We start from the raw sequence: 10114 nt of genomic DNA, 5'->3' as shown, positions 1-10114 counted from the left end.
AGTTGGAGCCGCCACTACACGAGCTTTCCATGTCATTGAAATCTCTTGAACGAGCTGAACATTTCTTATTCAAAGCCACAGTCACAAAAAATATGATCACATTAGTTTCAGACTTCACCGGGCTTAACTTTTACTTTTACCAACTTTATACTACTTCTTTGTCACTTTCATTTTCATTTGTAAGTGAGCTCCTCCTAAATCATAAACCAAGAAATCAGGAAGCTGTGTTTCTCAAATGCATTTATTAGGAAAACTTACAAGAAAAGAGGAAATTGAAAAACAATGCCCAGAGACTACAGGCCGATTCTAGCTGTAGTTTCATCATCTACGATGGGGCATATAGGCATTTTCTAAAATAAGATTGGAAACTCCAAGGTGCATCTCCATCTCCAAAGTGTGAATTTTAAGTGTTGCCTTTTCAATGCCGAAAAATAAAGCTTTATAGTGCAGGATTTGTCATTGCTAACAACGTGTGCACTGTTTACATGTATGAGAAGAAAAAAAACAAAACAAAAAACTGTATTATCCAGAAAAGATGAGAAGAGCAGAATCCCACTTTAATGTGTCGCCTCAGCAACGTCCTGGGTGGCAGCAATCGGACCGGCTTTGATCAACACCTCTATGAATTCTTCTGTGGCACCTTGATAGTGACCTGAAAACACAAGCATTTAGCAACTATATACAGTTTATTGCCAAAAGTATTCGTTCATCTGTGTGATGGCCTCACCTGCAGCCACACAGTCACTTGGACTGGGCTGAAACGAAGCACTCGACTCCAATCCCAGATTGATTGGGTGATACTAACTGGAGAGGGGAAGACTATGGAGTCTTCATTTTAATTTTTGTCATTAGTTCTTTTTGCTTTTGTGATTTGTTTATTTTGTTGACTTGGTTTAGTTAGGCATTTAAGTTGATTCTTGAGCTAACTGGGTTTAGTTACTTTTGTTAGTTAAATTTGTGTTGATGTTTCCCTTCCATCTTCCTCAGTGTGTCATGGCCAACTTTTAAGTCCCCTTCGTTTCTTGTGTGTCAGGTCAGTTTTGTTTGTTTTTTGAACCGTTGGCTTAAGGTTATGTTAAAATCTCGATTTTTGTCTTTAAATTTAGTTTCCTTATTTGACCTCTTTTAAGGGCCCTGTAACTATTGTTTAAAGTTTTGTTATTTTTTGGGAATAAACCCATTCTTTCTTTAAAATCATTTTTGTGTCCTCATGTTTGACCGGCTCGGTCCCTCACAATCTGCCTTTACGCACATATTAACTTAAGTGTCATCCCATTCTTAATCCATAAGTTTAATATGACGTCGGCCCACCCTTTGCAGCTATAGCAGCTTCAACTCTTCTGGGCAAGCTTTCCACAAGGTTTAGGAGTGTTTATGGGAATTTTTGACCATTCTTCCAGAAGCGCATTTGTGAGGTCAGACACCGATGTTGGACCAGAAGGTCTGGCTCACGGTCTCCGCTCTGATTCATCCCAAAGGTGTCAAACCCTGACTCCTCCATCAGATTGCCAGATGGAGAACTGTGATTCGTCACTCCAGAGAACGCGTCTCCACTGCTCTAGAGTCCAGTGGCGGCGTGCTTCACACCACTGCATCCGACGCTTTGCACTGCACTCGGTGATGTATGGCTTGGATGCTGCTGCTCAGCCATGGGAACCCATTCCATGAAGCTCTCTGACACACTGTTCTGGAGCTAAACCCCGACAGCCACCAGGCTGCGGGCGCGTCTGACACCAGAGCATGTTAACATGCGTATCTTTATCAACAAAAAAATAAAATAAATCAGTAGACCGGTGCTGAAGTTGTATGTGAGTTAGGCCTACTAGTTACTTTTACGAGGCTTTGTTAGGTAGCCTAATTAATTGTTAGGTTGGCTATCCATCCCTCTCACCCTCTTTTTAGACTCGGTGCCTTTTGGATAGTTTTTGAGTTGCAGACCTAACTCTGTCAGACCTAAGTATTATTATGTTTTTGGTTAAGTTATTGTTATTATTTTGGAACGAATGAGGGTCAGTTGTGTTTAGGAGCGCCGGCGCGCAGCTGCAGGCTCCTCTGCTTTAGACCACCGCAGCGCACATCTTCCAGTTTACCATTAAACGTCAGTTTAACTGCCACAAGAGTTGTTCTTCTCGTAATAAAGATCTCATCGAGGAAAAGTACGCTGTATTTTGTATTTACATTGCATTTTTAATTAATAAAATGTTAAATAATCGATTTGAATTAATACTTTTTTTTTTTTAATGATTAATCGATAATTGATAGTTAATTCTCCTGACGATCGATTAAGAAAATTTAATCCAATGCCCACCTCTAGTTTGGAGGTCGGTAGTGACTGACTCTGCAGAAAGTTGGCGACCTCTGCGCCTCAGCATCTGCTAACCCCGCTCTGTCATTTTATTTAGCTGAGTTGCTGTCGTTCCCAATCGCTTCCACTTTGTTATAAAACCACTGACAGATGAGTGTGGAATATTTAGTATTGAGGAAATTTCATGACTGGACTTGTTGCACAGGTGGCATCCTGTCACAGTACCACGCTAGAATTCACTGAGCTCCTGAGAGCGAGCCATTCTTTCACAGACGTTTGTAGAAGCAGTCTGCATGCCAAGGTGCTTTCATTTATACACCTGTGGCCATGGAAGGGACTGGAACACCTGAATTTAATTATTTGGATAGGTGAGTTTATACTTTAGGCAATAAAGTGTACACACACACACACACACACACACACACACACATATATATATATATATACACACATACACATATATATATATATATATATATATATATATATATATATGTGTTATATACACACACACACATACATACATATAAACATCTGCAGCTCATCCAGAACGCTGCTGCTGGAGTTTTAACCCGGACTAAGAGATCTGAACACATCACAGCAGCTTTAAAATCTTTACTCTGGCTTCCAGTCAGTCACAGAATAGATTTTAAAAGCCTGCTGATGGTTTACAAATCCCAGAACGGTTTAGGCCCAAAATACATCTGTGATATGTTCAGAGAATATAAAGCCAGCAGAGCTCTTAGATCCAAGGACTCAGGTCAGCTGGTCCAGTCCAGAGTCCAGACTAAACATGGAGAAGCAGCATTTAGCTGTTATGCTGCAAACAAGTGGAACAAACTGCCAGTGGAGATTAAACTTTCACCAAATGGAGACATTTTTAAATCCAGGTTAAAAACATTTATTTTCTCATGTGTTTATGCATGAAATCTGCAACTTATCTTAACTGTTGCTTGTTTTTAAATTATGTATTTTTAATGCTTCTTCCACTCCCTGCTGCAATGCTTTTATTTTATGTAAAGGCAAGGCAATTTTATTTATAGAGCACAATTCGTACACAAGGTAATTCAAAGTGCTTTACAGCTACAAGAAGGCAATAAAATCATTAAAAAGAAATAAAAAATAAAAAACTTTGTATAAAAACTAAAAGCACTTTGAATTGTTTGTACATGAAATGTGCTATATAAATAAATTTGATTTGATTTGATACACACACATTATGTAAAATATATGTGTACATTTTTTGTCTGATAAATACAAAAATAAATGTATGGGTCATGATATATAAGAGTTTCCCAAAATAGTTATTCAATAGTATAAACAATTACTAATTTACTAACAATTACTTAATAATAATACTTAACTGCAATAAGAACATATTAGTGATGAATCATGTTTGATTATATCAAAGCTGATTATTTATTTGACAACATTTGAGCAAACCAGCTACTGACAGGTAGAACCACCTGCTCCAAATCCCACAGATCCTGATTCAGGAACATTCATTTATTTTTGATGGGCTGAACATAGTTGTGTGATGGTGTTTGCTCAGTAAGTACCGTTTTAACTTCTGTGTAGTTGTCCAGGCCATACTCTCCCAGCTCTCTGCCGTTACCTGAAGCCTTGTAACCTCCAAACGGAGCCTGAGCACCGAACACATCGTAGCAGTTAATCCTGCAGAGGAACACACACACAAACACATTACATCGATGTTCAACTGAAAGGAGGTAAAACCATAAAAGTAACCCTGTTCATATGTAATACACATCAAGAAGATTATAAATGTAGACAGGGACTGGAAGAAGCAGGAGCCAGATGTCCATCTTGTGACCAAATCACAAAATAAATGTACAAACTCATTGTACAAACATGCATTTCAAATAAATGATCTAAAATAAAATAAAATCCAAAATCAGAGAGGTTAGTATCAGCAGTCCAATGGTGACTTTTTTTGTTTCTTTTGTCCAAAAAGGAGTTGCTAGAAACTGACACCAGTAACTTGTAGAAAGACTCAATGTTTATAAAGGGAGCAGATGAAAAGGAAATTATTGGTATAGTTCAATCATTTAAGGCCAAGAAATCAACAGACTGTGATGGTATTGATATGGACTTGGTCAAAAGCATCATGGAATGTGTTGTGAAACCATTTCCCTACATCTTTAACCTATCATTATAAACTGGTTTATTACTCGAGTAAAGGTACCAATATATTAGGCTGGAGACGAACATATACACACCAACTGTAGGCCTATTACTTCCACAGATTTCTAAGATACTCAAAAGAATATTCCAAAACATATTATATGAATTCATCACAAAATACAATGTGCTGTATGAACAGCAATATTAGTTTAGACCTAAAATAACTACAATACTTGCACTAATTTGTTGCATATGCACATAGGAAAAAATAAATAAAAAATCAAAGTCTGAATTCGGCGTTTTTTAAAATAATTTGTCCTAATGCATCATGAAGAGGACATCCATTTTCAGAAGGTGAAATGCTATATCTGAGAAAGCACGCACGGGGGCTTAATGGAACTCTCTCTTGTTCTAATTTCCACATTATTAAACTAAATCAAGGCTCTTCACAAATCTTGAAGTACTCCTTGGACAGCTCAGAGGGGGAGCCAGTCCATTTTCATCCTCTCAGATAAAAGGGATAATTTGCACCACTCGAGCTCTGTAAAGAATGTTAATATGATAAAAAAAATAAAAAATGCAAGACTTTTGCTCATCCAACCATCCGTCCATCACAATACCAGACCAACGTGGCTCAAAGGGTAGGATCTTTGTTATCCAACCAGAAGCTCAGAGTTTGATAACAGTTCCTCCATATGTTGAAGCGCCCATGGGACAGACACTGATCCCAACATTACCCCCATATGTTCATCAGTGAGTGATTGTAGATGAAAGCCTTGCATGCTATAAATAGAGTGCAAATATATATAAAAAAGTGATGTATTTGTGTCTGTGTGAGTTTAAAAGGTGCTACTGTACATGAGAGCCGACCATTTACCATTTCAAATTGGCACCTTCGGAACAACTTTAAAAGACTGAGTTTAGGCTCATGGACCTGCAGCAGAGCTCAGAGCTACAGAGGACCCCCTCTATCAGAATGGCCTCTGCTCACAAGAACAATCATGAGAGAGAAATGTCTTCACTGGGGAGTAACGTGACTAGTGAAAAGGGTAGAAAGGAAATATGCTGGAAAAATAATAATACAGCATGTGCCATCAATGACCTTTGGAGGCACATACTGTAACCATTCAACTATCATGTCACCTCTGTAATGAAGTGACAACAAAACACTCAAGAGGATATAAGGCAAAAAATAACTGGGTTCCTATAAACTCATTTAGAATGAATAAAAACATTCCTATAAAAAAAAAAAAAAAACTAAAAAAAAACACCAAACAGCACCACAAGTCACAGCACACAGCTAATCAAACATTTGGCTCGACAACTATGCTTCTAGCCTCAAGCATGAAAGACCACTATACAAAAAAATATTACTGATAATTAAGGATTAATTATTAATTGCTTGCTGCAATTACACCGACAACATTTCTGAAACAGATTTCAGGGGGCCAACACTGCTGCTGCCCACTGAGATGCCTGCTAAATGAGTGTTTCAAAGCTTCTTAGATGGTTCTTTATTTATTAGCTTAATCAATTCATTCATTTTGGCAGCGAGGCATACTTATAAGTGTACTTCTAACATCCTTTTTTTTTTTTCTTTCCAAAAACTCAACATCTGGCACATCTGTTACAGACAGTTTGCTTGGTATAGATCCTATTTTGAGGGGGAACCCTGTAGATAGGGATGGTCTGTACATCAACTGGACTATGCGATGCTTGCCGCCCTTTTAGAAACATGGTGAGTTGCATTCCAATAACAGATTCAGATAGTGTCAGTAGAAAACTTCTTGGTGGGGCAAAGTCGAAGCAGGACATGCTAATACAAATGATGTGTCCACTGGACCTCTGGAGCCATAAGCCGCTTTGGGACAGACTGTTCTAAGAAAGTAGTTATCAGAACTACCCTCCTCGAATTTCGTTCTGATAACTATCCTTCCCCTGCGGAACTGTTTCAGTCTGCATTCGCACATGAGTCGGGACCTGATAGGGACTGATGCGCCGCGCGCAGCCGTCTGCTTCAGTGACGTGTTAGCCGTTAGCCGTTTAGCGCTACATTCAAACACAAAACAAAACGGTTAAAGTAAGGAGAGTAGAAAAAACACCACCAAGAAGCTAATATGGAGAGTGGGGAGGCCACTGTGTTTATGGTCTGCATGATGGTGATATTAATCATGGACAATCACATCAGGCGTCTAATATCGAGGCTGGAAAAGCTCACAGAGAGAGTCAGGAGACGATACTTTTTCATTTCATGAAGTAAGAAAGGAGAGCAGAGCGCTGCAGACCAATGAGACCAGTGTAAGTTTAACTTATTAAACACCCGCCGGTTGTGTCTGTGTCTATGAGGAAACATTTCAGCCGTGATAGCATGACATGGGGCGTAGCTACCGACCACCACACACCTCCGTTAGATTCGTTCTATAAGAACTATGAAAAGACCCGACCTCGGAGAAGGAGCTAAATAGTTATAGGAACTAAGGGAGAAAGCCCCGAGTTCCTGTATGTCCGAACACGGGAGAAAACGGCCCCGCGGATTAAAACTGTTATTAGAACTGCCAAAGGCTCCTACAGTCCGAAAGCGGCTATAGATGATTTTAGAATAGCACCCTTACCAGACTGTGCCGGCACGGAGCCCATTGGAAACATAGTTGGCTTTATCAATGTTCTTAGTAAAAACAGCAGCTGCAAGTCCGTATTTAGTATCATTGGCTCTTGTTACCACCTCCTCCAATGTTTTAAACTTTAAGATCTGCATCACTGGACCAAAGATCTGCAAGAAAAAAAAACATAAAAGACTTTATGGATGAGGGGAACTTTCAATGTAAGAGTTTTTTTTTAATATGAGCAAAGAATAAAAGTAAGGTACAATACAAGAATAAAAGAAAGCAACCAATGCTAATGAGTTTTTCCTCTCTTTATGGCGAAAAGACATTACTGCAGGCGGGTCTTCTACCACGAAGCCATGTAATTGATGCAGTATTTGAGGTTGTTTAAAAATAGGCCTTCCCTGAAGAAGACACCATCTGGATGAGAGCAAATGTTGCTCTAAAAGCTGTATATACACCTTTCAGCATTGATGGAGCCTTTCCAGATGTACATGTTTCCCGCTCCATAGAGACTAATGCCCCCCCATACCGTCAGAGCTGCAGGCTTTGAACTGAGAGCTGATAAACTGGATGGTCCCTCTCCTCTTTAGTCTGAAGAACGCAACGTCTATGATTTTCAAAAGAATTTCAGATTTCGACACACAGTTAACAGTTTTCTGCTGTGCCTCAGCTCATTTTAAATGAGCTTTGGTCCAGAGAAGATGGCAGTGTTTCTGGATCATGTTCACATGTGGCTTGCTCTCTGCATGACAGAGCTTTAACCTGCACATGTGGATGTTACGGTGAGCTGTGTTCGCAGACAATGATTTCTGGAAGTCTTCCTGAGCCCATGCAGTGATTTCCAGGACGGAATCAGGTCTGTTTTTAATGCGGAGCTGCCTGAGGGCCTGAAGGTCACAGACATCCAGGAATGATTTATCAACTGAGTCTCTTGTACACAGATGTCTCTGGATTTTCTGAATCTTTTGGTGATATGTTCTATAGATGATGAAATATTCAAAGTCTTCACAGCTTTTAAATTGCTCCACAATTCGTAGACAATGTTTTTTTAAAGACCGTTGAACCTGTCCATTGTCACTTCTGAGACTCTGCCTCTCTTAGGTGCTCTTTCTATACCCAATCATGTTACTGACCTATTGCCAATAAACCTGATTGGTTTCAACACGTTCCACCAGCTGTTTCTTTTTCTTTCCACTTACTTTTCCAGACTTTCTTTGCTTTATTCCAACTTCTTTGAGACGTGTTTCTGCATCAAAGTCAAGATGAGCTCATATTTTTCATGAAATAGTAAAATGTCTCCTTTTATCGTCATGATAATAATAACACATTTATGAGATTAGTTAAAAATCGCATTCTGTTTTATTTACAGTTTACACAGCACACCGACTGATTCATCATTTGAGCTCGTCAGTCGTGAAATACAAGCATGTGTGCCTTGTCATTTACAAACCAGACTGTTATTCTAAGTTACGTTTAGCTTCCTCTGGTATCAGTGCATTGTTCCTATACGTCCCAGTGTTTTCAGAAAAGGACACAGGGGGAAGTTACAGAGATTCTAATTAGAGCTGACAATTCATTTCAGTGATCAAAACGTCAGACACAAAGGAACTACAAGTATTAAAATATTTCTGCAAGTGAATTTTAAGTGAACTTTTGACCACTGCAATAACAAATTTGAATTGGATGGCCATTGCTACTTATTGAAGCCACGATATACTGAAGAAGAGTTCTAACTGAGCCGAGGACAAGGAGAGGAGAGTGAGATGAGAAGCGGAATTCAGCTCTTAAAATGACCTCGACTATCTGGAAAAGGTCTCTCCAGTTTTGGAAATGCATTTGCACTGAGGAAACTATGCCTCAAGTGGAGTTTATTTTCCTATTTGAATGGGATTGGTCCTTCTGATCTAAATGTTTACACGTCCCTACTTTAAGGGCACAGTTTGGAAATTCAAAAATTCCCAAAAAAGAACCATTTGGAAAGCAGCTTAAAAATACAAATTCAGTTGTCTGTACTCACAGTCACATTTACATTCAACGCCTCATGTAACAGCTCACCTCTCACGAGGTTTTGGAGCTGGACTCTCCTTTCAGCAAGACTAGTAAAAAGATGCTTTTAAACAAATTGTTACTCTTACAACAACAAACTGAGCCTGTCAGTTGTAAATGAAAGCTCTCCCACAAGGTTGCACATTATTGTCCTGTGTTATCATTAAGTGACTGAATCATAACGTCACTGAATCATTAAGTGACTAGTTGTAGCATAAAAGTAGAATTTTCATTTGCCATTTATTTAACCAGGAAGCTGCTACTGTAATAAAAGATATCGTCTTCTAGGATTTCCTGTTCCAGATGGCAGCAGGAGGCATATTGGACTCTATTGGATTTTCTCAGAGTGTACACAGACCGACTCACTGCCTTAATCACACCCTTGATCTTGTGCTGATTTATGGCATTGAGAGTGAACAGTTAACAGTGTTCCCTCATAACCCCGTCTTATCTGACCATTTTCTGATAACCTTTGAGTTTACATTGCTTGACTATACAGTTTCTGAGAAGAAATTTACATATAGAAGGTGTCTATCAGAGGATGCTGTAACCAGATTTAAAGAATTAATTCCATCATCCTTTTCTTCACTGCCATGTGCAGCTATGACAGAGGACGACTACCTAAACTTTACTCCAGCAATACTTGACTCTCTTGTTGACAGCACTATAGTTTCAATGCGTACAGCACTGGACAATGTTGCCCCTCTGAAAAGGAAGGTAATCAGTCAGAAGAGGCTGGCTCCTTGGTATAATTCACAGCTGCGTGCTTTAAAGCAGACTGCAAGAAAGCTGGAGAGACAGTGGCGTTCCTCTAATTTAGAAGAGTCTCAGTTAGTCTGGAAAGATAGTTTAACAATGTATAAGAAAGCCCTTCGTAAAGCTAGAACTCCTTATTATTCATCATTGATAGAAGAGAATAAGAATAATCCCAGGTTTCTTTTCAGCACTGTAGCCAGTCTGACTAAGAGTCCGAGCTCTGCTGAGCCAGTTATTCCTTTAACTCTCAGCAGTGATG

General features: G+C 39.2%; 1 protein-coding gene across 1 annotated transcript in view; it reads right to left on the bottom strand.

Moving 5' to 3' along the window:
• Positions 1 to 227: 227 nt before the first annotated feature.
• The window catches only part of LOC142379652 (aldehyde dehydrogenase, mitochondrial-like), a 37418-nt gene continuing 27531 nt past the window's right edge, over positions 228 to 10114 (bottom strand). Inside the window, exons 11-13 of the mRNA XM_075464732.1 lie at positions 7060 to 7217; positions 3865 to 3979; positions 228 to 652 (exon numbers count right to left, since the gene is read on the bottom strand). Of these exons, the coding sequence (XP_075320847.1) occupies positions 620 to 652; positions 3865 to 3979; positions 7060 to 7217 (306 nt within the window). The 3' untranslated portion in view covers positions 228 to 619. The remainder of the gene's footprint in view (positions 653 to 3864; positions 3980 to 7059; positions 7218 to 10114) is intronic.

This window comes from Odontesthes bonariensis, chromosome 5 (assembly GCF_027942865.1).
Source record: "Odontesthes bonariensis isolate fOdoBon6 chromosome 5, fOdoBon6.hap1, whole genome shotgun sequence".
Classification (NCBI taxonomy): Eukaryota; Metazoa; Chordata; class Actinopteri; order Atheriniformes; family Atherinopsidae; genus Odontesthes; species Odontesthes bonariensis.
This window is presented reverse-complemented; position numbering and strand designations above follow the sequence as displayed.